A 27388-nucleotide genomic window follows, 5' to 3' on the forward strand; every position below is an offset into this window, starting at 1 on the left:
AATAAACACTGGATAATGAAGCAATGTTCTTTTCTCAAACTCTGCAACAATAAAACCTGAGTATTAAACATGGACTTCATGTACTTGTGTATATATCAATCAATAACCATTACTTACTACAAGAAAGGTACCACACTGGCATAGAGAGGACAAAAAGAAAGAAAATATATACACAGCTCCTGTTCTTAAGGATCCTAAGAGTTTTGCTGGAGAAACAAGGCATGACATTCTAATGTATATACAAGAATATGCAGAAAGATTTTTAATCATAATATATAACAGAAAAATTCTACTTTAGTGGTGAAAATGTTTCCTAATCATAGAACAGATGAGGAGTTAAAAATACCCCTAAACCAAGTTACCCCAAAATACCCCTAAACCAAGTCACCCCAAAATTTAGTAGAAAAAAGTCAATACATTTAGAAGTCATTTCTTTCTTCTAGCCTCCCTGAACTATAGTTGTGATGGGAAGAAGGTAGCTATTGATAGAATTTACCTTATATAGATTAGGTGATGACTGGGGTTAAACCAGTCTGGGGATGACTACATTCCATTTATTCCACAGTCTAGATTCAACAACAGGGATATATCCTAGTAAATTCTAAGATACAACTCCAATCTTGACCCCGCTTCTATGCATTCCAATGATCTGGACCAATATTATCATTTTCTATGAATGTATGTCTTGATGTGAAAAAATTGGAAAGTTCTATGGGACCAGCAGATAGTCATAAATCCAGAAAGTAATATTTGTTTTCAGATTCAATTTGGGAAGAAGGGATGAGGAAAAGGTATTTACTCATTTGGTCTCCCCATCTAGACTGTGATGAGCCACTCCAAGGCAGGACTTGGTTCTTCATCTTTTTTCCCAGAGCTGAGTTGCTGCTCCTGTGATACTTGTTCAAATAATGAATTGAATGAATCAATGTCTGGATCAGTGATTCAGTGAATAAATGTCTTTGCTTCCTACCCTCCAGCTTGCTCTTCAGCTCGTTCTGATCCAGCTTCCTATCCCGTTCACATTTCCACATCTACCCTTGCTGACTTTTTTCAGTGACTTCCACATTGCAGGATGGAATGATCACATTTACGTTCTCATCTTACCCGATCCCATATCACTCCAGCCTATTGACTGTCCAGCTCATTTTGGAAGAGTCTGTTCCTTCCGCTTCCGTGACATCACACTCCTCTGGTCTTCCCCTTTCACCTCTGGCTGGTCCTCATCACTTCACTCTGCTGGCTCCTCCTCAATTGGGCCCTTGAACACCTGCATCCAGTCTCAAGCCCACTCCTTTCCCATGTCAGAGTCTCAAACCATAAGGTCCTCACCTCCCCAGCTTCAGATACCCTCAAACTTACATTTCAGCCCAGACCTCTATTCTCACCTCCAGACTCCTAAAACCAGCGGTTTAAAAGTTTCACAACTCTCTCTAGTTGAGCTTGTCCAAAAACAAATTCAGCTCCTGTTACCACCCAGTCCACTTCAGCTGTAGTCTTCTCTAGTTATATGGATGGTACTTTCATCTTCTCAGCTTCACAGGGCAAGAATCTGAGAGTCTTCTTAGACTGCTATGTCTTTGACACTCCCGCAATCAACTCAGTACCAAAACATACCTCTATCTCCAAAATATAACTGAGGTATGAACACTTCTCCCCATCTTCATCACTAGCAGCCCAGCCTAATCAGCAGTCAGTTCTTTCTTGAGCTGTTACCACTTACCTGTCAATGCCATCTCTACTCTCATCACCTTCTTCCAGATATATCCTCCTCATAGCAGCCACAGAGATCTTTTGAAACCACAAATCACATCATTTATCTATTTAAAACCCATGTATAGATGCTCAGGGCTTATTAGCATCAACTACAAGGGCTTGCCTGATCTAGTCACTGCCTCGGCAGCATCATCTCATGCTCTCCTTTCCATCACTCACCAGATTCCAGCTACTCCTTTCGATTTTCAGATCCTAGCCTGGAACTCTTGCCAAGATTCTTACCTATGACTTTTGCACATGTAATTCCCAGTTTGAGAAGTGCTCTTCCACCTATATTTTGCCTCGTTCTTGTTTAGGTGTCAAATCAAATGTTAGTTCCTCAGAAAAGCTCAATGAAGTTGCCCTCTCTGAACTTTTCTTTCTAACACTCTCCATGGTGTTTAATTAATTGCCATTTGTTTAATTGTTTGTTTAACATTGACTTCCCCCACTGTGCTGTGAGGTTCATAAGGCCAGAGACAACGTCTACCTTTGTTCACTGCTAATATCTCTAGTACTTGACACAGTGCCTGATACAGAGTAGAGGCTCAGTACATTTTTGTCAAGTGGGTGGATGAATACTATGCAGTGGATACAGGAAACAGAAAATAGGTTTCAGCTGGGGCAGTGACTTAAGTCTATAATCCTAATAATGATAACCTGAGGCAGGAAGATCGCTTGAGCCCAGGAGTTCAAGACCAGCCAGGGCAACATAATGAGACCCGCCCCCCACAACAAAGAAAAAAATGCCAGAAATAAAAAATTATAAAATAAAATGTTTTATGTTTTAATAAGTATAGGCACAAAACACTAGCAAAATGTAATTACATTATTTGTAAATCCAGCAATTGCTATCTGAACTCTAGAAATAGTCTTTCTTGGTCAGATCTCATTTGGGGCATCACTCTTTGATGTCTACTTCACATGACCTAAAACTGCAAGTGGCGCCGGGCGCAGTGGCTCACGCCCGCAATCCCAGCACTTTGGGAGGCCAAGACAGACAGATCATGAGATCAGGAGATCAAGACCATCATGGCTAACATGGTGAAACCCCGTCTCTTCTAAAAATACAAAAAAAATTAGCCGGGCATGGTGGCGGACAACTGTAGTCGCAGCTACTCAGGAGGCTGAGGCAGGAGAATGGCGAGAACCTGGGAGTTGGAGCTTGCAATGAGCTGAGATTGCGCCACTGCACTCCAGCCTGGGTGACAGAGGGAGACTCCGTCTCGGAAAAAAAAACCAAAAAACAAAAAAAACTGCAAGTGGTCTGTTTCTACTGATCACAAAATCACCTCAGGCACAGCCATATGCCACAACAGTTCATTCAATCACACCAGTGTGTTCTCCTAGCTCAGTACTTCTCAAAATATGAGTCCTAGAGCCTCAGCAGTGCTGCCTGAGAACTTGAAGAAAATATAACTTCTTCAGCCCAACCCTTGACCTAGTGACCTAAGGAATAGAAAACTTTGAGAGCAGGCCCAGTAGATGATTCCAATGCACGCTGAAGTTTGAGAACCACTGGTCTAGCTAACCTGGAAAGGGAATACCTAGGAGTCCCAGGTTTACCACTTTACAACTTAGACATAACCTGATTTGCCAGGCTCTTTTGGTGAACTTGGTGGAGAAAAGATAATTGGGAGTCAATATTGCTGTCTAACTTAATAAGCTGGCTCCAGTTGGGGTAGGGAAAGTAGTAGGCAGCTCTTCAGTTATGAGTGGCACGATTATATGCACAATTATATGTACTTTTCTTTAAAAAATTATAAATACATAATAGTTGTATATGTATTTTTTTGGTCAGCCTTTGGATGTTCTACTATAACACGTTCCCAACTCTTAAGTAGAGATCAGCTGATGTACATAGCTCTGTGCTGTAAACGCAAGTCTTCCATAAATAAAAAGCTAGATCCTCTTCTGGCCAAATGTTTCTCTCTTGAATCTTTAGTGAAATTTGCATGTGGATTAGTTTTCTCTCTCTTAGATCTCATTTTTCATAATTTTTAATATCCTCATCATTGCCTTGCAATATAGTCATGCATCACTCAACAGCAGGGATGCTGTCTGAGAATTGCACCATTAGGTGACACACATCCTTGTGCAGACATCATAGAGTGTACTCACACAAACGTAGATGGTATTTTTTTATTTATATATTTTTATAAGAAAAACCAAGTAGCCCAGCACCATTACTGAATGTCAACCATTTCCTTTACTATGCAATGCCAATATCAAGTGTCATGTGTCAGGTTTCTATATATGCTCCATTATAATCATATGGGACCAACATTGTGTATACCAAAACATCATTACAGTGCATGACTGTACTCTTTATTATATATTGGATGATTGACTGAAAGAGTTATTTTCTTACTTTAATTGGAAATAAACATAAAGCGCTACATGTTTTAACATGTGATGCAAGAAGACAATCTTTTCTCTTAACGCCCATTTTTCCCAGAGAATATTCTGTCCTGAACTTCATCAGTGATAATGCCAAACATTCTTTTTTCTGTAAGTTCTTAAATCTTTATAGCATTTTCCAAATGTTTTCAGAGGTTGGTCTTTACATGAAAGACCCATGGCTGACTGAGAGTTGTTCTTGGACAGCATGCTTTATGTCTCTACCTTAGGATCAGGCTTCAGAAACCACCCACCCGTCAACCACCTTTTATATTTTACACCAGCGTATATGGCCCTGTGAGATTTTCTGTGTGTGTGTGTACAGAATTATTGTCCCAGAACATGTTTACATGTTTGGGAAGTGTTGTAGTGTTGTGCAATTTAGTAGGAATATGGGAAGCAAGAAAAAAATGTCTTGTACGTATCACATTACCCCTTTTTGCCATCCACGAAATAATCAAACAGTTTCTTTAAGGGACTGGCTCTGTTCTGAAAACTAAAAGCTCATTAGTCTCATTCCTACTTCCTTTCCAGACCTCCAGAGCTCTGAATAAACCAGCAAACAGCCTACCCTGACCAACTTCTGAGATTTATCTTTTCTTCCTTTTGTTTTTACCTAGTTGTTTTATAAATTGCCACAAGTTACAGAATGCTAAAAGAAACTTCTCTGTTGTGAACTTTACCTCCAGTACCTTTGTTATAGCTGTTTTCTATGTGATTCATTTCAAGAAGAAGAAACTTGGGACATATTTTAGCATTCAGTGTTTAAAAACACAAACAAGATAATCATTTGGATTATTTTATGGTAAGTGCTTTTTGCACAGTATCACCAAAGTGTTGTCAAAAGTCTATTTAATCTCTAATAGTCACCCTAAAAATACAGACACACTACAAACACACACATACGAAACACTTTCAAGATTAATTAAGGAAAACACAATTGCATTTTGGTTGGCTTAAATCCAAAATTTTCAAATTTAGTAAAGACTGCAACTGCTTGATATGCAATAAGACTCTAATCTTAAAAAGTAACTTCTATTTTATATTTCATAAGTAAAAGTACATGGTATATTTTTAATTTAGGAGCTAAGAGCTTATGCAGGTTAGCACAAAGAAGAAAAAGTATGATGAAACTATATTATGTTGATAAAGTTAGATCTTATTTTAAAGGCTTTTTATTTTTATTTTATTTTTTTTTTTTTTTTTTTTTTTGAGACGGAATCTCGCTGTGTCACCCAGGCTGGAGTGCAGTGGCTCAATCTCGGCTCACTGCAAGCTCCGCCTCCCGGGTTCACACCATTCTCCTGCCTCAGCCTCCTGAGTAGCTGGGACTACAGGCGCCCGCCACCGCACCAGGCTAATTTTAAAGTCATTTTTAAAGAATTGCACTAGAGACATGTCTACTACATATGCCTCAATAATATGAACTACTAAAAACCTTGAATTTGCTTTTTAGTGGTATTTCTGGAAATTCTTCTGTTAGCACATTTGAAAGAAATCTGCAGCAGCAACAACAAAAAAATTAAAAACGCCTTCAGATCTCCTTCTGATGCAAGACTCAAAAAAAAATAAGTCTCATTTGTCAGACACTTTATTAACTATTCTTAAGTAACAGGTCTGTCCCCGACAGGCTCAGTGGCACCTCCTGGCAGGCTGTAATTCAGCCAGGGTATTAAGGACATTGGGACACATTAGCTGTTTCACGTAATCCATAAACCAGTTTGCTGAATTGATTTACACTAACTCCTTGCTGGAGCATCTTTCCAAATTATCACTCTTTAAAATACTTTTATTTTAGAATCAGAAAAATATTTATTTAACATTTAAATATTAATATTTAAATAAAAAATATTATTTACAAAAGAAATAATACCACCAATTAGCAAAATGCCTACTTTATGTCTCATAGAATTGCTGTGAGGATTAAATAAAATATGTAAATATTCCAAACAATAAGGTATTCATTTTGCTGCTTTCCCTTATCTCTATGTATATATAAAAAAAGGGCACGAATACCATATGCCTGACTATGTATGCTCACGTTAATATTTATTGTAAATTCTAAGTTCCTTAAGCTTAGAAATCAATTTTTATTATTCTGTATATAGTTCCTATTTTCACTTAAAATATACAAGAGAGCTCAACAAATATAAATTAATAAAGGATGACTATCAACCCAAGCAAAATACTTAACTGCAAAGAATGATGGAAGAGAATAATAATAAAGAATAGAGGCCCACTTTCTGCCTATTTCCATTTTGTAAATTAATGCAACTTAATTATAGCAGGAGAAATTTTAAATTTTTATATTAGCGATAAATTAATGTCTTTGAACACAAAACCATCTTCTGAAGGAGCTTTAAGAGAACCTAATTCCCTAGGGAATAAGATGCACTTTCAGTTGAGTCATAGTTTTGCAGATGTATATGAAAGATAGTCATAAGTTCCTCATTTAAATAAGTAGGGAAATGCATTTGTTATTTTTTGCTGCATAGCAAATTTCCCCATAATTCAGCAACTTGAAACCATCATGAACATTCATAGTCTCACACCGTTGCCATGGGGCAGAAATTTAGGAGCAGAGCTTAGTTGAGTGGATTTAGCTGAGCCTATGTCATAGGGTTTTCCACAGATTTGGCTAGGCCTGGGGGGTCTGTCTTCAGTATGGCTCACTCACCTGGTTGTTGGAGGCCTCACTTCCTTGCCATGTGACCCACATGCAGCTGCTTGAGTATCCTCATGACATGGCCGCTCGCTCTCGCCAGTACAAACCTTTCAAAAGACAGAGCAAGAGGGAAACTACAGTGCCTTATGGAACAGTGTCAGAAGTCGCATACCATCACTTCTGCCATAGTCTATCAGAGAAGGGAACTAGGCTTCACCTTTTAAAAGGGGGAGTGTTAAAGAATTTGTGGACACATTCAAAACTCATCATAGCAAGCTCTATGAGAACTGGCATCCCGACGCAGTAAAGAAATATTACTTCTTAGAACTCATTCCAGTTTGGCTCAGCTTTTTACTGACACACTTTTCCAAAAGAAACATAGCGTGTTTTAGCACAGATTAAGAATTATCCAAAATTTGGAACTTTAAAGATACGCTAAAATTTTATAACTAAGAAAACTGTGATCTAAAGTGTTTAACCTTCTTAAGGTCACAGGACTAGATCTGAGGTCTATAGATACCCAGTATAAATCCTCAACTGAGTTCAACTATATGTTGTTCAACATTATATGTTATAATGTCAGATGTATATGAAATCCAAGGTTATAAGTAAAATTCAATGTAAAAATTTGTGTCCAACAAAATGAAAAAAGGGTTTATGGGGGTACAAACAAATATAAATACCATCGTACTTGCCCCCAACATACTTGTACTTTAAATAGAGTTAGAAGCTTTCAAACATGTAACTAAAACAATTAAGATTATATTAGTTATTTTAGCAACTGATATACTGTTCTTTCAAAGCTAAAATGATCAAAGTTATTCAACAGCAGTGGGTACTAATCAAACTAGCCAGATAGATAATATTATAAATGTTTTGATTAAGAAATTAACACATTTAATTAAAGCAATCTTGAGGTATTTTCTATTCTGAATTTTTGTTATGAAGGAAAATTTATTACAGTTCTTGAAAGAAATGTACATGTAAAACCCCAATGTAAATAATGCATTTGAATAGAAATAATTTTCAGGTCTACTTCAATATATCTTTAATTTTCTGGTACTCAGGGTTCTCCAAATAGAGGATCTATGAAAATGCAGCATTTGTTAATGGAATTTTGACCCAGATACTAAAGAAAAGATTTGCAGGAATTAAAAATAGACAACATAGAATGTAGCACATTTACTGAATTCCAATAACAGACACATAAACAAATAGGTTGGCTGTCTCATCTGGCCTATGTGGATTTGGTGTGAATTATTATCAAGACGGCCTGCAAATAACAGCCAATTTTAAAAGTATATTTGGATCTCATTTTACAAAATCATAGAAAATTGAGAAAACCTGTTTTCCTTATAACTGAATGAATTATCCTCCTGATTCAAGGCTTGTATGATGGCGAATTCCTGAAGAAAAGAATGCTGCTAACTGGAAAGAGGACAAGGCCTCATTACATTAGGGACATTCACTTTGCTACTAAAATGCTCTAAACTGTTTAGGTATCTGTTTTTGTTTGTTTTATTTATTTATTTATTTATTTTTAGACTGAGTTTCGCTCTGTCGCTAGGCTGGAGTGCAGTGGTATGATCTCGGTTCACTGCAACTTCTGCCTCCTGGGTTCAAGTGATTCTCCTGCCTCAACCTCCTAAGTAGTTGAGACTATAGGCACCCACCACCATGCCTGGCTAATTTTTGCATTTTTAGTAGAGACAGGGCTTCACCATGTTGGCCAGGATGGTCTCAATCTCCTGACCTCGTGATCTGCCCGCCAGATCCCCTCAAAGTGCTGGAATTACAGTCATGAGCCATTGTGCCCAGCCAGTATCTCATTTTTGAATCACTTAATACTTTCCAGTTTTTTATAGACTACTTCCCTGTTTAGCACATAGGTTAGTAAACATGAGTATTTTTTAAAAGTTCTTTCCTGGTACTAGATTTTGTATTTTAAGTAATTGGGATCTGCTTAGTCCATTTGTGTCACTATAAAGAATACCTGAGGGTGAGCAATTTATACAGAAAATTGGTTTATTTGGCTCATGGTTCTGCGGGCTGTACAGCTGCATCTGGTAAGGGCCTCGGGCTCTTCCACTCATGGCAGAAGGGAAGGGGAGCCGGTGTGTGCAAAGATCACATGGCTAGAGAGGAAGCAAAAGACAGCTGGGGAGAAAGGTTCCAGGCTCTTTTCAAAAAATTGATTAATTTATTTGTAGAGATGGTGTCTCTCTATGTTACTCAGGCTGGTCTAGAACTCTTGGCCTCAAGCAATCCTCCTGCTTTGGACTCCTGAAGTACTGGAATTACAGGCATGAGTCACCATGACCAGCCTAAGTTCTTTTTAACAACCAGTTCTCATGGGAACTAATAGAACCAGACCTCACCCCACCTACCCTCAAGGAGAGCCTTCATCTATTCATGAGAGATCACCCCATGACCAAAACACCTCCCATTAGACCCCATCTCCAACATCGGGGATCAGATTTCCACATGAGATTTGGAGGGGACAACATCCAAACCACGGTAGGAGTATAGCAGTTGTGTGGCTTTGGGGCCCTGCTCTATTATAATCCTTGAAAAAGAAAAAAACACATCGTTTTCATGTTTTTATTTTTAAATGTGCTACAAATACTTTCTTCTGTTCATTCCAAAAGATAGATAATTAGATGAAGTTGCACCCAGTACAAAGGTTAGAGTTATGCAAAGAGGATCTGAACTTCTCTTAATGAAGAGTTAATAGACATGTTTTTAACTCATTTCATAGACAGCAGAAATCATAAGACCAAATATCCCAAATGGATATTAGCAAGAAATGTAAGATAACAAAGCAGCATTTTATTCTAATGTTCATATTTGAAACTAGAATTCATTTGACATAGTGCCAATAACTTTTAATAACTTAAAATCCAAACCAGCCTTTTGTCAGCCCTAATAATAAGGTTATAGAATTAAATAATGGGCCAGGTGCGGTGGCTCACACCTGTAATCCCAGCACTTTGGGAGGCCAAGGTGGGTAGATCATGAGGTCAGGAGTTCAAGACCAGCCTGGCCAGCATGGTGAAACCCCATTTCTATTAAAAATGCAAAAAATTAGCTGGGTGTGGTGGCGTGCACCTGTAATCCCAGCTACTTGGGAGGCTGAGGCAGGAGAATTGCTTGGACCTGGGAGGCAGCGGTGGCAGTGAACCGAGATCACACCACTGCACTGCAGCCTCAGGGACAGAGTGAGACTTCATCTCAAAAAAAAAAAAATAAGAAGAAGAAGAATTAAACAATGGTTGGAGAAGGATACTGAAAGAAATTGGTGTATTAATCTGCTCTTGCATTGCTATAAAGAACTACCCGATACTGGGTAATTTATAAAGAAAATAGGTTTAATTGGCTCACAGTTCCACACACTGTACGGGAAGCATGGCTGGGGAGTTCTTAAGAAACTTACAATCATGTCGGAAGGCAAAGGGGAAACAGGCATATCCTACATGGCTGGAGCTGGAGGAAGAGGGTGAGGGGAAAGGTGCTACACACTTTTAAACAAGCAGATTTTGTAAGAACTCACTCACTATGGGGAGAATAGCAAGGGGAAAATCCACCCCCATGATCCAATCACCCCCAGCAGGCCCCTCCTCCAACACTGGGGATTACAATTCGAGATGAAATTTGGGTGGGGACACACATCCAAACCATATCACTTGGGTGGGAAGAAACAGATGATAATGGAAAAGTTGTGGAGAGAATGATGTTTGCAAGCGTTCTTTGCCAGTGGAGGGCGGGGTGGGGAAGGGAGGCGAAAATGGAATCTTAATTGTAATGCAAAACTTCTCTTTAAGACCAGGTGTCTTTTACATGCTTACAATATGCTACTTTCACTTTTTTGAGTGTTTTTTATTTTGGTGATGTGCTTCTAATCAGAAACAGTTTTATAAACTACACAGCTACTAAACCAATTACATTTGAGCCTGATGAAAGGTATCCCCATTATAGGTATAAATAGACCCGTTAGCATCACTGCTGATTGATGAAGAATTCCAGGTCTGCAAAATCCAGCTCTATTTTAAGTGCTCCTTGTCAGCACCCAGCTTTGGAGTTAACCTCACTCAATTGTGTTTCTTTGCAGGAGAGAGATTACACGAGGCTAAACCACAGAGCATTCAATCTGTCTCGTGAAAGTATATAAACACTTTTTAGTGCAGTCATAAAAACTATGATTTCTCCCTTTACTCTGTTAAGTGCACGCTTAGCTAGCAAAGGTATTCAGAAAGAAGAGAGGGAAGGTTCAGCTGGCCGAGGACTGACATGTAGAAAGGGAAAAATGTGTCCATGGCTTACCTTTGTGTTAATGTTTCCTGCTCCCTTAAGATTAATCAATAGGCATCTCAAGGATGATCAGTGTTCAATTACTTCTTTAAGCCCATGTTCCAACTAGGTGTTTTGTTTGTTTGTTACTAGTAATTAAAACCATACCAATATCTTTAGTTTCTAACTTTCTTTTTTCCTACTGTTATCTATGGTAAAGGATATGTGCAGTAAAGCAAAAATGTGACCCCTAAAGAGACTGTGTAGAAGAAAAAGGAAGAACGTGAACTTAACTAAGTTAAAACCTTCGGTTCAAATCTTGCCATGGACACTTACCAATGGTGAGGTCTGGGTCAATTATATGACCTTGGCTCTATTTGACTTGATTTCCTCATATATAGAATGATATAGTAACAATAACTACCCTTTGGTAGTTATTAAGATTATATTACATGGCTAAGCACAATGGCTCATGCCAGTAATCCCAGAACTTTCGGAGGCCAAGGCAAGAGGATCACTTGAGGCCAGCAGTTTCAGACTAGCCAGGAAAACATAGCAAGACCCCTTCTCTGAAAAAATAAATAAACAATTTTTTTTTAAATTAGCCGAGTGTAGTAGTGCATGCATGTAGTCCTAGCTACTCAGGAGGCTGAGGCAAGAGGATCACTTGAGTTCAGGAGGTTGAGGCTAGAGTGAGCTATGATCACACCACTGCACTCCAACCTGGGTGACACAAAAAGACCCTGTCTCTAAAAATAAATAAACTTAATTTAATTTAAAAAGATTATTAATAAGTTAATAAGTGCCAAGTACTTAGAAAACTGCCTGGCAGAGTTACGGTGCAGAGTTAAGTGCAGAGTTACGGTGACCGCTAAGTAAGTGTTGCCTATTCCCCCATGTCACAGAAGCAACTTACCATCACTTTTCCTAGTTATTCACAAAATGCTGGCCACTTTGAGGACTATAACTGGATTCTTGACTACAATTTATTTCTCTGACTTTGCTTTCTCAATCCTCTTTCCACTCTCCTCAACTTCTGCCTGCCCTTGTAAATGCAATCCTCTTAAATCTCCTAATTCGAACTTCTCCCTTTCCTTCTATACTTTCTCCCTATGTATCACCTCCCAGAGCCTTTAATTCAGGCCTCATTCCCCTCACCACACAGCAGACACAGCCCAGTACAGATGCGATCTTTATGCCTCAGTGATATTGGTCAAAAAATTACCGACCACAGCCATTTCATCTCTATCTTTTCTCCAAGAATTCAGATTTATTTCCTTCTCTCTTCATCTCCTATCTTTTACCCAGCTTTTGATAAATAATTATTGAAAATATGTTTTGTAAAATGTTTAGTTAGCAATCTTATCTAACTTCTAAAGTTACATGTAAATTTCAGTTAACCTGGCTATGTCTATAAAGTCTATGCTTTTATCTTGAATGTTCAAATTATTTAATGGGTTTTCTAGAGAAAATTAGTATTGAAGCAATTCAATCTGGACATTAGTGTTTTCATACTTGCTAGTTAATTATCCTCCCATCTATGTTTATAAACAAAAATGTGGCTTATTGCTAATGTTATTACTTAACCTTCGTTATACTTGATGATTTGAATCTTTTCAGCATTAGTCTAAATTGAAAATATGTCAGTGCTACAAACTACATCTCACAGAAAGCTCATAATTCATTGACCCATTTTGAAATATAGTTTTCTGGAACTAAGGTAGACTTTAATGGTACATAAATGATGTAAGACTTTTTTCACTTATTACAGTCTATGCCTCACGTAACTCTCCACATAGGAAGAGAGTGGGGAGAGAGGAAATTTCAATGCTCATTCATAGAAGAAAAGAAAAGGAATAGATTCAATTAAGAATCCAATAGAAAATACAAGAAACACTTAACACAAGATTATTTGAGAAGGGATTAGTTACACAGGGACTATTCGCAAAGTTGTACGGTAGGAGAAACACAAAGGATACTACAGTCACCAGGGGGTTAGTAGCAGCTGAGCTGATCACCCCAAGGCCCAAAAGACCAGAGAAGGAAGCAAGTAACAAAACCCAGAGGGGAAAAGGTCTGCAAAGTCAGCTGCCCTAAGAAAACCAATGACCTCAGGTGAAAAGTCACAACAAATTCCAAGCAATCATACCAGGTAGGATCCAAGGGAGTAGATAATCCAACCTCACTGTCCTCCCCTTCTGTCTCCTTCTACGGCTTGCCATGGACCCAGTCTACCTGGAAGCCAAGAGGAATAAGGACCCTGTTGATGGAATCCATATAAAGCATTCTCATATATATTATCATCCAGACTGGGACACTTTTGAGGGTTGAGAAAGTTGTCAAAATTAATTACCATTATTGCAAAAAAAAAAAAAAAAGAAACATGCTACTCAACAATTATCTAACTACATAATTGGAGCTTTATACAATACAATGAATAACAAAACCATGATACCAAGAACTCACCGATGACTCTGTATATACTAGGACAAAAGTGCTGCACCTCTGTTTATCCTGCATATCTCACATCCACCTAACCCACATTGCCCTTCTACCTTGTCAGACTTTGTGGGTCCTACAGGCTGCAGCAGGCACCAGACCACACTGACTGGTAGACCAAGTGGCTGGTAGGGAGGCATCGTTCGACACTTCCATCACCAGCAGAAATCAGAAAGAGTTAGCTGTCCCTAACCAGTGTGTCTGAGTACACTTTGTTAAGCCAGTAGGCAACCTGCATGCTGTTCTTGAAAGGGAGGTGTTGGTTAGATTACATCTGAAAGGGGTCAGGGAAGGAGAGGCTGTTTATCACTTAATAGTCTTTCAGATTTAACCCCATACTAACGTGAGAACTTTGTTCTCTGCACATGCATCTCACACAATACTAGACAAGACTATAGAAGCTGGAAATACAAACCCACCCTGAATAATTTTAATGTAACTACTAATAACTTTATGTCATCAAAAATAAACATTTTGAGACAAATGTTAAACTGATCAAGAGATCTTTTAAACCAAGATTATCCCAGGCAAACCTGAGCATATGACTCCCTGTCTCCATCCAGGTCACCCTTCCTGCACAGAGGATGGGATAGAAAGGAAATCTGGGTGAGGGGGCTGGGCAGCAAATGGAAATTAACAAACAAAATACGGGGACTTAGGTCATCAACGGGGTAGAAGAAATTGAGTTGGGCTCCTGTGATTTAAGGAGCGAGGTCACAGAATAGTTACCATGTTATCAAGTGCAGGCAATTGAAAGGCCCCAACATCAAGTTCACCTCTAACTTAACCTGTCTTTCTGACACCATAGAGCAGACTCCTCTTACATTTTATAGATAGATTCAGACCTGTACCTCAGAGGTGCCAACAAGGACATCTCTTCTGCCCAAGCATTCGCCCTCAAAGAGCAGAATGTTTATAGAGATCTCAATGTTAACACAATTTACCACTTTGAAAGCACCAAATGTTTGGCTATTATTTGATTATCATCCTGATTCCAGAAACCTCTCGTGAAATTTTTGATCAATTTCTTTTTATTATTAACATGTATGTATGTATGTATGTATGTATGTATGTATGTACGTACGTAGAGACAGGGTCTCAGCATCTTGTTCATGCTGGTCTCGAACGCCTGGGCTCAAGGGATCCTTCTGCCTCAGCCTCCCAAAGCGCTGGGATTCCAGGCATGAGCTACTGCACTAGGCCATTCATCAGGTTCTGTTAGTCTTCTGTGTCATAAACTTCTTCCTTAGTTCCCAGTCACTTACAGTAGATTCTGCACACTCTCAGGCCTGAAGTGATGACCTTCATTAGAGCTGCAGAACATTAGAATGCCTTTACTTTCAGCCAAAATAAAACCTACATGTTACTGATCCTGGCATCATGATGCACATTCTAGGTTAGACCACGCATAAGATATATCAAATTTGTGGGTGGTTACCACTACAATGAATATCTCCCTGTAATGAAAATGTTTCTGGGTTCCAGCCAAGAGCCCACTTTATGAAGTCATATTTGATAAGAATAAATTACAATTCAGTGAACAAGATTACGGTTCGTCATAAAGAGATTTATGTATATCATTTAAGTAGTTTTAATCTGTATTCTTTTTGTGGTTCTGATTTAATGGTTTATGTTTGAGCTTCTACCAGAAGCCTGGATCTACCAAAAGTTTTTAAGTTGGATGTTATGAAATGGTGGGTAATACAGATGAACATGCAGACATTGAATTATTAAAATGAAATTAAGCTTATATTTGAATATAATTGGTAATAATTAACCAGACCAAGATGGCTACGAGTAAATGCTTTACCTCTCAGCTTTATAAGACACTAAGTGAAAATACACAAAACAAACAGATTGACAACACACGTTATTTTGTTTATAAGCTAGATATTATATGCTATTCTGTTAAACTGTAAACCAATATGTTACCTCTGTTTTTATCCAAGTCTATTGACCAATATTATATGTATATTTATAATATAATATATGTATATTATATGTATATTTATAATATACGTATATTATATATACATATATGTGTAATATATGTTATAAATATATGTATAATATGCATATATGTGTAATATGTGTATATTATAAATATACATATAATATACATATATCTATATATGTATATACATATATATACGTATAATATACATATATCTATATATGTATATACATATATCTATATACGTATAATATACATATATCTATATATGTATATTATATGTATAATTATATGAATACATTTCAATAATTTATGAATAGTGAATGGAATTCATTTTCATTTGGGGAAATTTCAGTAAGTGATAAATCCTGTGAAGAGTTCTGATTAAATGCGAGTAGTGGTCCCAGGGATCTCCTACAATTCAGAAGTCACCCAAAGTTCTCATGAGTGCAGAATATAAACGTTCCACATTTTCTGGTACAGGGATCATTTCCACTTATGCCCTCGGGTCTCCTGCTCCAGGATTTACAGAACTGGGAGCCTGCTCCTCTGTATGGAGACCCAAGTAGAATATCATCACTGGCTTACCTAAAAGCACAAAGAATAGTAATGGCTAGTAATAGCTAGTTTGGGGTGACAAATCTCAAATTAAAGTTGAGGGAGAAGGATTATATCCTCCACACTGAGCTTTATAAAACTTAAGGAAAATAGTTGAAAAAAAAGAAAATGTTTTTCAAAATCTCACAGAAAAAATTTAAAATTATTCAAAATAAATAAAGGAGAAATAAACATGTGGAAACAAGTTAAGCGGGCTGGAGGAAGAGGAGGACTCAGAGACAGACAACCTATACTTGCTTTGCATTATTTCCAAATAAATATATACAGTAGTTGTTTTTAATCTCATATTAACAAATACAACAGTAGGAATATAGTTCACAATCATGGAACTGTATGACAATCCCTTCCCATGCAGCAATTTCATTTAACCCTCACAAATAGCCCCAGGATGTAGCTACTATATCTACCCCTATCTCACTGAGCTCAGAGAGTTCTAGAAAACTGCCAAAAATCATCACGCAAATAAGTGGCAGTAAGAAACCTTGTACATGTTCATATTCACCTCTAATGTTTTGTTTCAGTCCTCAATGTGGATTCACAATTAGATTACTTCTTTTCACAGCATGTCTTCAATTTCTTTTCCGCAATTACTGCACTTAGCAAAAGACCGTGTAGGTAGTGAGTACTTTGCATGAGTCTTTATGATTAACTAGACCTAGGCACACGAGGATGAGGATCTCAGAGCACATTACTATAGAATGAGCATTCTAAGAAGAAGAAAGAGAATCACTAAAGCATTTTAAGGAAAACAATGCTGTGAGTAAAAATCTTCAGCAGGGACGTTGCCTTAGTAATGCCCAGGAAATCCTGTGAGAAGGAGCATTTCGCACCAGCAAAAAGCTACGATTCAGACTTCACGGACAAAATGAATCATTATGAGGAGTGTAACATTGAAGGCAAGATAAATTGCTGGTTGATATCGTCCAACAAAAAGAAAGATAAACAGCTATTTTGAGTCAATTGCTTGCTGAATAAGTTAATTATCTTGAGTATCATCATCTTCACTGGAAATAAGCCTACATGTCTACATTACTCCTTAATTGTGAACTTTCATAGATCAGACTTAAAAAAACAAAACTACCATGAATAGTCAGTATTTCTAAGTGGCTACCACAGGCAAATCAACATACAGAACAATAAAATAATTATTTTGAAGAGTTTGCAAATTTAAGAAGATATATGTAATATAGACAGAATGAATACATTAATATGCAATACTTAAATATATTCATTAATTTTAATAGGCATTTTTTCTGTTGGCAATGTTCAATTGGAATAAACTTTAATGGTAACATAGAGAAAGACATGATTTCTTAAATTCTGAAAAGAATTTAGAGGATGAAAATATATCTGAAGGATATGTCATGAATAAATCATCAATTGTAAATTTCTTAGAGATACAGAGTATTATCATTAAAAAATTCAATAAAGACAGAGAAGAGTTAAGTTAATGTGGCCCAGTCATGGGGCCCTTTCTGTTTATCTAGCTTGCTAAAGAAATTATTTAAAAAAAAAAACTTAGAATAATGATTAGTATTTATTTTAGACCACATTTCCAAATAAAAGTGGCCTCAACCAGAGCTTTGTCAGCCGGAAATTCAACATTTAGCTATCGGAAGACAGCATGGAGTAACATATTCTGCAGAATTTGCTGAAGAGAGAGTTACCGGCTTTAAATACAGTAAATGCCAGTGTTTTGAAAAGGAAAAGAAAAAATTTTCAAGGTCACAATCCCAACTTTCATTCTTATTTAGTGGAGGGTCATGTCATCTCTGCTCAAGATAACCAACAGACATACCTGTGAGCGGCACCAAAATATCCCTTAAGAACCAACTTTGCCTTTGTTCAAATGTTTAAACAACTATTTTAAGCTGAGACCCTAAATTTCTACACCATATAATATAAATAAAGCTGTAATTTCAGTCTACAAAACTGAAAGACAGTTGTTAAAGTCAGTGATTTCAGTGGGGGACTAAATCTCAATATGGCTGACAGCTTCTATTAAGTAAGATGTGTCCTTTTTTTTTTTTTTTTTTTAGAAAAAGAAGGATGCACAGCATGAATGACATTTCTCAGATAATTGTGCGTGCATTTATTAATATTTCACTTTGGTTATAGATATTTGTGCCTTGAAGGCAATGCTTTATACCAGCACATCATCTCTCCTTTCTGAAACTGAATTTCCATTGTCTTCTATGATCTCATTAAGAAACTAAGTTAATTTGGAATCATGAACACTAGGAAGGATGAAGCCATGCTGACCTCTGGCTTCATCGGTCTTATGAATAATGGTATAGTAGATAGGGTTATAAAGACACATGCCAGTCTAGTTTCCATCTGGACACAAAAAGCCATATAGTACTGGGCAAGTCACTTAACCTATCTGGGTCTCAACATCCTCATAGGCAAAATGAGAGAGAAAGAGCTAAATCAGTGTTTTGCGAAATATAGTACTTACAGTACTAATGGTATATCAGCTGATACTGGGGTAAACATTCTGAAATTTTATAATTATGTATCCTAGTATGTATTATGAGTAATATAACCCACAAATCAAACCCATAAATTTTGCATTTCTATTATTTAGAAAAAGTAAAAAATAGAAAATGTATCTAAATTTGATTTTATTAAATTATTAAGTCAATAATTTATAGATGATACATGTATATAGTAAAAATTCTGAAGGTGGTATTTGAAGAACTGAAGATTGGGAAACATGAATGATCTCTAAATCCCTCTCCATCAAGAACAGACTATATTTTTAATGAAAGAATGATGACTGTCAAAGCTAGAGAATTACTTTGTAAACCAAAATAGATGATATCAGATTGCCAATCAGACACAGCTTTTCAATAAACTTCTTTGTTCAAATGAAAGCAGACTGAAATCATTGACTGGCTAACAATATTGCAGACTGGAGTGATTTCAAAAGAGTCTTTAAATGAAGAAGAGACGAAAACAAACCCATTTTCCCATGTACCTTCTTTTCTTTCATGCTGTCTTTCATGTCTTCCCAAAAAATGTGAATCCCAAAACACTTCCTGTTGCCCATGTGCCCACAATGGGCTCTTGTGCCCTCATCTGAGACAGGGGCTGTTCCATCACTGAAGGATATTTTCTTGCAATTTCTAAGGACAGAATTACTTACTTTGGAATTTCTCTGCAATTTTTTTTTTGTGGAACATATTTTTGTGGGAACAAAAGTGAATGTTTTAAAGGAAAAGGGGTAAATTACTCTGTCACTGATTTTTCTATGAATTAAGCCACTTTTTAAAAGGCAAATGAAGAAAATTTCTATAGAGATAAACAGAGCACTCCAAACACTTCTGTGCGAACATCTTGAATATTCGAAATCATGTAAAAGAAAGCTCTGACAATAAAAAGAGAAAGCACAAAATAGCTAGTGCTCTGTTTGTGTACTGCAGGACAAAAAATAAATTTGCTTCACGGAACACAGGAGAATTTACATACTATCACAGCTGCCAATTGTTTGAAGAGGTTGGCCTATAAGGTCCTTCTTAATGATAGTATTCTATGTTCCTGATTCTAAAGAACTAGGAGGAAAATATTTCATTCAAGTGAGGAAAATGTCATAAAAAAATAACATATTGAAGAAAATGAATAGAAATATTTCATTTTATTTCTAAAATAGAAAAACATATTCCTAAAATCAGAGAAAATAGGAAAAAAAAGCATATTCCTAAAATCATCAGGAAGAAATTGGTTCAATTAGAATGTTTCCATTGATGAGATATTCAGATTGTCAATTGTCATGGATTCAGATAGGATGCCTATTACTTATGATGCTATTTATGTTAGCAGCTTCCGTGTGGTTGGTGTGAGCTCCTAAAAGGTATCCATCTGAGGTTCTCCTGGAAGTGCAGAAAGCCATCTCAGCAGCAGACCCAAAGAATCAATATATGTTTAGAACATTTCCACGTGACATGTCAAAATCAGCATTTCCCCAACCATCTTTCACATCCAAAAACACCAACAGACATGCACACAGTCTAAGCTCCCACATACAGCTTTAAAAGATCTCATTAGAAGAAACCAAATTGTTTCCTTCTCTTTTACTAAAAAAGCTTTTTTAAATGGCTTTTTACAAATTCGATCGTATTAATACAACACCTTACCTGGCCAGCTTCAATGGAAATCTTTACATGTGGAGAACTATTAAACGGTCTCAGTATAGGGGGCCGGGGTGGTTGGGAGCCGTAGAAAAGGTGCTATCTTATTATTTAAATATCTTAGACAAGAAAAGCAAAAGACTATGGATGATTCTTCTCCCCTTTCATTTGGAAGTTATTTGTAGACTTTCCTTTGTTCCATTGAGAAATAAGAGAAAAAAAAATATGAAGTTACAGCGAACCCATATGGCCAGCAGGAAAATCCTGTTTAATTGCTTTATTGCAAGAAACATTAAATCACTTCCTGAGGATGCAGTTCAAATGAAACATATGGCAACTATTAGCAAAAGCCCCTAATGAATTCAAAAATATGCCTTTTATGGGAGCTTTCTCATAAGCATCAATCATACATGTTATTTAAATTGTATATACAAATAGGCATTTGGTGTTTTAGTTCCACCAATGTTGATGAACACCTACTCTGTACCCTATTATATAGTCAGCTTGTGTGAAATTTTATTTCTGAGCCCAGAACTAGATATGACACGATGGGACCTCAGAACATGGACCCAAATCTATCCAGGTCTCTTCTCAGAAACCAAGGACGAGAAGAATCCCCCAATCAATGCCTCCTGCCCAAGGGTTTCATGTCCAAGAAAACCATTCCATTTCTACTTGGATAGTACTAATGATCTATATTCTTCACACTCTTTTTAATGCCAAACTAGTGATGTGGCTAATCATTCGCATTCAGCATCCATTCTTTGCCTTTTTTGTAACTTCTTTAATTAGATTATGAATTCCACAAAGAAGAAAACTTTCCTAAGAGTTTTTGTATCTAGGATAATGTGAGGCATGTAATTAAGAATTAACAATCAGCTTTAACTAACTGTAGAGCAAGGGTCAACATTTTTAAATTGTCCCTAATGCTGTTCATCTATGGAAAATTTCAGAAATTTAACAATTTAATACATTTATTCATAAACAACTTTCTAGAGAGACAATTCTCCCTCAAATTCAAAGATAAACCATTGGAGGAATATCCACCTGTTATCACTATCTGGTTTTACTCTTAAAAAGAAGTTATAAAATTCTAGGAATACTACACTTTGACTATCGTTTCTCTACATTGTAATATGGTCTTTGAAGTTATGTAATGGAAGTGAGCTTTGGTAGCTTAAAAATCATGCAGTGTGGTGAGACTCTAAAGTAATTGACACTGGCTACATGAAATATGGACATTGGCCATAAGGAGGCTAAAACATATTTTTGCTTGATACCCCAACTCACTGATTATCATTTTTATTAAATATTTACTTACACATGCTTGGTTATATACTTCTGAAATCAAATAAAATATAGAAAAGACTTGTTTTTGTCACTGGTCAACTTGTGATTTGGGGCAAAGCATTCAACTTGACTTAAATGTGTCTGCCATGAGAAGAGCAGGCTTCTTTAGACAATGTCTAAATGTCCCATACAAAATATTCTTGTACAGGTATTTTGTGTTCTAAGTAAATGTCTTATTATGAGACCAATCCAAACTTTTTTCCTCCTTCATTTCAAAATAAGTCTGTTTAGTGTGGCTTAGAGGCCAGCATGCCCGTGTTGTGCCTTGCTTCCATTACTGACAGTATGACCTCAAAAGAGTTACTATACATTCCAGGACTTTACAGGGTATTCTAAAGATGCGGTGAATTTCTGCAGGTAAAAGCTTAAACCTGGACCATACACATACTAAGCACCCAGTAAGCACTCGCTATTTTTATCCTGAGGAACTTTCTCCAGGAACATTCTTGAATTACCTGTCACCAACTTTTCCAGTCTGGTTGATAAAAGAAGGGTTTCTGTTTTATTTTTCTGTTCGTTTGCTTTTCACAAAAGAGAGAATGTATTTTAAAACCCCTGATCAGGGGTAAATTTAGGGGCTAGACTTAACATTTAATACATAGTTTGGATTTAATTCTAATTTTAAATACGTTGTAAGAGACACATAGAAAGTAAACAAACATTACCAAAACTGTAGGATCACTTGTAAAAGGAGGAAATTGCTTTCCTCTAGTATTGAATCAGAGAAGTTCTTGAAGAAGAAGAAAAGTCAGATGACTTTTTAATAAATGAAAGAATGCCCAGGAAATGCTGGCAGCCTATGCCATTCATTGGAAGCCCTGATCTCTGGGCCTGATCCCCCAAGCTGCCATTTAATCCATACATCTGCATCTTTGGGAGCATGTGGAGTCACCCAGAGAACAGTGCTGAACAACTAAACGTAGATTGAGATTGAGTCAAAATATGCTTTCAGTATAAAATAATATTGCCAAAGCAACCCCCGTATCTCTACTTTTTTTTTTTTTTTTTTTTTTTTTTTTTTTTTTTTTTTTTTTGACAGTCTCACATGGAGTGCAATGGTGTGCGGTCTCGGCTCACTGCAACCTCTGCAGTGAGTTCAAGAGATTCTCCTGCCTCAGCTTACTGAGTAGCTGGGATTACAGGCACCTGCCACTATGCCTGGCTAATTTTTGTATTTTTAGTAGAGGCGGGGTTTCACCATGTTAATCAGGCTGGTTTTGAACTCCTGATCTCAGGTGATCCACCTGCCTTGGCCTCCCAAATTGCTGGGATTACAGGCGTGAGCCACCACGCCCAGCCTCTACTTTTTATCCATAAGGAAATCTTTACCTTAGTTGAATAATTGCATCAATCACCAAATCCCCTAAATCCCAAAGGTGAAGATCTCAGCAGTAATCAATATTTCACAAGGATATAGACGTCTTGATATTTGCTATTTCTAGAAATGAAGATTGATGCTATTTTCTTGGGCTGATCCACAACAGAGGTGTACTTGGGTCTCTCTCTCTCTCTCTCTCTCTCACACACACACACACACACACACACACAAAATACCCATTTGAGTGTGCTTTTCTTACGTCAACTCTGAGGATGTTGTCCCTGAAGAAATGAAGAAATATCACCTTTGGATCTATCCTGTGGTCAGTGGTTATGGGGTAGAAGGCATCAAATCCCAGTGGGTCAGTTAATACATCCTCAACTATATTTTATACATGAGTAACTGAGATGAATGAGAACCAGAAAGTCAACGTGCTTCATTTGTTTAGGGGTATCCACAAACAGTAGAACTAGACAGTTAAGCTTTAAGTTCTTGGAAAGATCTCATTCTGAGCCCTATGTTTTTAAATAATGATAGTGATAAATGCTGGGGATTGAGCTTCTAAATCTTTCACATCAGTCAACTAACCCACTGGACCAAGGCCCATTTTAATAGATAGTAAGAGTGACTTTTCCCTGAAGATCTGCTATGCTTTATAGAGGCTGCTTCCTTTAGTTCTTTCAGCAATCCTGTGAAGTAGATGTGATGATCTAGATGTGATTAATAAAGAAGAAACCTGAGCCTTGAGAGGTAAGATAGCTCACTTTAGTGCACAGAGAAAATAAGCAACAGGGAAGAGATTTGAAATGCCCAGAAACTAACCAATTTGCTTCTGTCTCCTAAAAATAGGACCAGAAAATTTAACTACGAAAGTTCTACCCCAATTCAAAGTGTTTTTAGATTCATTTATTGCCAATGTTGTTGTTTGTTTGTTTGTTTGTTTGTTTGAGATGGGGTCTGACTCTGTTGCCCAGGCTGGAGCCTGTAGCACGATCATAGCTCACTGCAGCTTTTATCTCCCTAGGCTCAGGTGATTCTCCTACCTCAGCCTTCCAAGTACCTGGGACTATAGGTGCATGCCACCATACCCAGCCAATTTGTGTATTTTTTGTAGAGATGGGGTTTCACCATGTTGTCCTGGCTAGTCTGAAACTCCTGGGCTCAATGATCTGCCTGCCTCTGCCTCCCAAAGTTCTGGATTACAGGTGTGAGCCACGACGCCCAGCCCTTTGCCAGTGTTAAAGATAATATGGATATATATTCATTTGAGTCTGACTTCAGACAAGAGAATAATTAGAAGATGATTTACAGTTATCAAAGACAGATTTAGTGATTTTACTGATAGTTCCAAAATGCTAATTTTTCTATTGGCAGGCTCTATTTCATTTTTGCTTCATTAATTATACTTCATTTTATTTCTAATGATGCTTTTTGATGTTTCTTCCTAATAATACCATAATTTTTGTGTCTTTTTTTTTTCAGGCTATTCCAGGTATTTCAGAGAAGGAAAAGGCTGGTAAGTTGACATTTTGGTTGTGTTTTCTCACCAATCTATTTTAGAATAAATTTCACCTTAAAATAGGCATTTTATTAAATATATAAAATGTATACATCTCATGAATATCTGGGAAAATGTTGTTTAAAATCTGTAAAAGAAATTTGTTTTGCTCAATATATAAGAAAAATATATGTGGTTTTCTGACATAACGACATTGTGTTACAATAAGATATGTGTTTCTTGGGGTCTTCTTTGTAACTGCAACCATAATTGTTTTCTTAAGTAAAAGAATTAGATGTTGATCAACGTTCTGGGGAATGAATTTGGAAATTAGTTGTTAATAATTACCAAGATTTATTTTTAATCTTCATTACTTAGTAGCCACAGAAAAAGATGTAATTGATGCTTAAAGCTGATGCTATACTATCAAAATTACAGTGATGAAGCAATGTGACTAATTGTATTGAAGAAAAAATTCTAGTGTTTTTCTAATTATAATTATTTAACAGTATTATGGGAAATGGACAAGGACTGATGAGAAATGAAAATATGAAAAATTAGACTTGGATTGGTAGATCTATGTGCTTTTAAAAAATCATACTGTCTTACGTGTTCTGTGTAATAAAAACAAAAACAGATTAAAGGTATATTATCTAACTTGAAGTACATCACTTAGTTTGTAGACATTTGTGATTTTTAAGAAGTATATTAAAAGTTTATAGTCTCATGTTAGAGAAAATATTAAAATTTCAAGTGCCTTTACACTAAAGCATTAGAGTTTGTCTGGCGGGGGTGTTTGCCGTCTATGTCAGTGATCTTATTTTTGCTGCTAGATAGTTTTTACACAGAATTTTCCTAGCTTGTGTCCTTCTGTGAGCTAAACTTTTGTCTCATGTTTAGGCTGTATCTCATTTCTTCACTTCAATAATGTTGAAAAGTATCTCTTCAGAATAGAGGGAAAATATTGAACTGGCATCACATGTCAGCTCAAGAGAAAAATCACACAACATAACAATGTACTAATACCATAAGGATTAATATCAGGTTGGTGCAAAAGCAGTTGTGGTTTTGGCCATTGAAAATAATTGCGGTTTTGGCCATTACTTTGAATGGCCAAACCGCAATTATTTTTTCACCAATATATTTACCACATATTGAATGGATTTAAAGTGTTAAATCTCCAATATCTTAAATAGCTGTCCCCATGATTCACTGCAATTTAAACAAAGTATATAACAGAACAAAGTTGTCATCCTATTCCACAATGTCAGCAAGTTTTCTCACACCCCAAGAAGAAAATGAGGATGTGAGTTGTTGGCTGGTCAGCGGGGGAAAGAAGGAATGGAAATGCCATGGCTAGAGGGGAGAGGAAGGCAGAGAGTTCTCTTTCTCCTCTTCCAGTTAAATGGCTTCAGTTTGACAGGGAGAAGCTCTTCGTTCTGTCAAGCGTCTCGAATATTTTGAAAATATTTTTATTTTTATTTGTATTAGCATTATTATTATTATTATTTTTTGAGATAGAGTCTCACTCTGTTGCCCCAGGCTGGAGCACAGTGGTGTGATCTTGGCTGACTGCAACCTCCACTTCCCAGTTTCAAAGTCATTCTCCTGTCTCAGCCTCCTGAGTAGTCGGGATTACATGCCTGCGCCATCACGCCCCGCTAACTTTCGTATTTTTAGTAGAGACGGGGTTTCGCCATGTTGGCCAGGCTGGTCTCAGATTCCTGAGCTCTCTGGTGATCTGCCCGCCTCGGCCTCCCAAAGTGCTGAGATTAGAGACATGAGCCACCGCATCAGGCCTGAAAATATTTTTAAAACAAAGAACTAGAGAACATAAATATAATGTAACCACTACTTTTTGTCATAATCCTGGAAATTTTCCGCCTTAAGAACAACTTTTTTTTTAATGAAATTAATAGTCCCTCCTTACATAATCTTTTTGAGTCATTTCTATATGGCTGAGGCACACATAAAAGAATCAAGAGATTAAATTTTCAGAGGTTCTATAAAATAACATATATGACCTCTACAGGCCCCAGGCACCTGGATGCCCCATCTCAGACACTTAGCAACTCAGGATGGACTGATTTGAGCAAAACCTGACTTCTGCTCTTTATGAAAATATTAGAATGACTGGAATTTACTCCAGAATGAATTTTTATTTAGATTTCTGGAGGATATGCTGATATATTTAGGAGAAAATGTAATTTTGTTTGATCATTTAAGTATAAGAAAGAAAGGATCTTTTTTCAAGGCACTCAATTTACCTGTCAAGACAAATGCTCATGTTTGAATATTTTATGAATCATAGTAACAAATATGACAACTCAAAAGAGAATGTGATTTATTTCAAAAGTTTTAAGTACCGTAACAGTCTAAGCAATATAATTCTATTTCTAAACTTTATTATTTGAAACATTAAAAATATTTTGAGTGTACTATATACAAATATAAATCTTGCTTCTTTCATGTCTTTATGAATCTCTGTTTGTAAGCTTCCACTAGACAGAGGAATGGCCATGAAGGCAGGAGACCCACTCAATCTTCTCGGGGTTAATTGAACTCTTAAATAGGATTAAGCTTCATACCCACCCCTAAGGCCTGTCTTTTTTTTTTTTTTTTTTGTATCTTTCTAAATGAATGTAGCCTATTGTTCTTTATTAAGAAAGTCTATTTTTAATCTGTGTGACCTCTCATCCAAGCTAACTGGAACCAACTCTACTAGGCTTTGTGAAGCTCTAAATTAAATCATTTGGGCACATTCCATTAATCATCCTTGAATTGCAGTTGTGTGATTGCTCTGTGTGTGCTGTAAGTAACTGTCTTCTATTCTGATCCATGTTTCTATGATAATACAGCTCAGTGGGATCATTTCTGCTGTTTGTCTCCTGCCCTGTGATGACAAAAATCTTCAAAG

The 27388-nt window shown here is 36.8% G+C and overlaps 1 protein-coding gene across 1 annotated transcript in view; it reads left to right on the forward strand.

The window, feature by feature from the left end:
- The window catches only part of LOC126961626 (rho GTPase-activating protein 7-like), a 207545-nt gene extending 182406 nt beyond the window's left edge, over positions 1-25139 (forward strand). The window contains exon 5 of the mRNA XM_050802169.1: positions 24456-25139. Coding sequence (XP_050658126.1) covers positions 24456-24533 — 78 coding nt within the window. The 3' untranslated portion in view covers positions 24534-25139. The remainder of the gene's footprint in view (positions 1-24455) is intronic.
- Positions 25140-27388: the final 2249 nt, after the last annotated feature.

The sequence above is a fragment of the Macaca thibetana genome, chromosome 8 (assembly GCF_024542745.1).
Source record: "Macaca thibetana thibetana isolate TM-01 chromosome 8, ASM2454274v1, whole genome shotgun sequence".
Lineage (NCBI taxonomy): Eukaryota > Metazoa > Chordata > Mammalia > Primates > Cercopithecidae > Macaca > Macaca thibetana.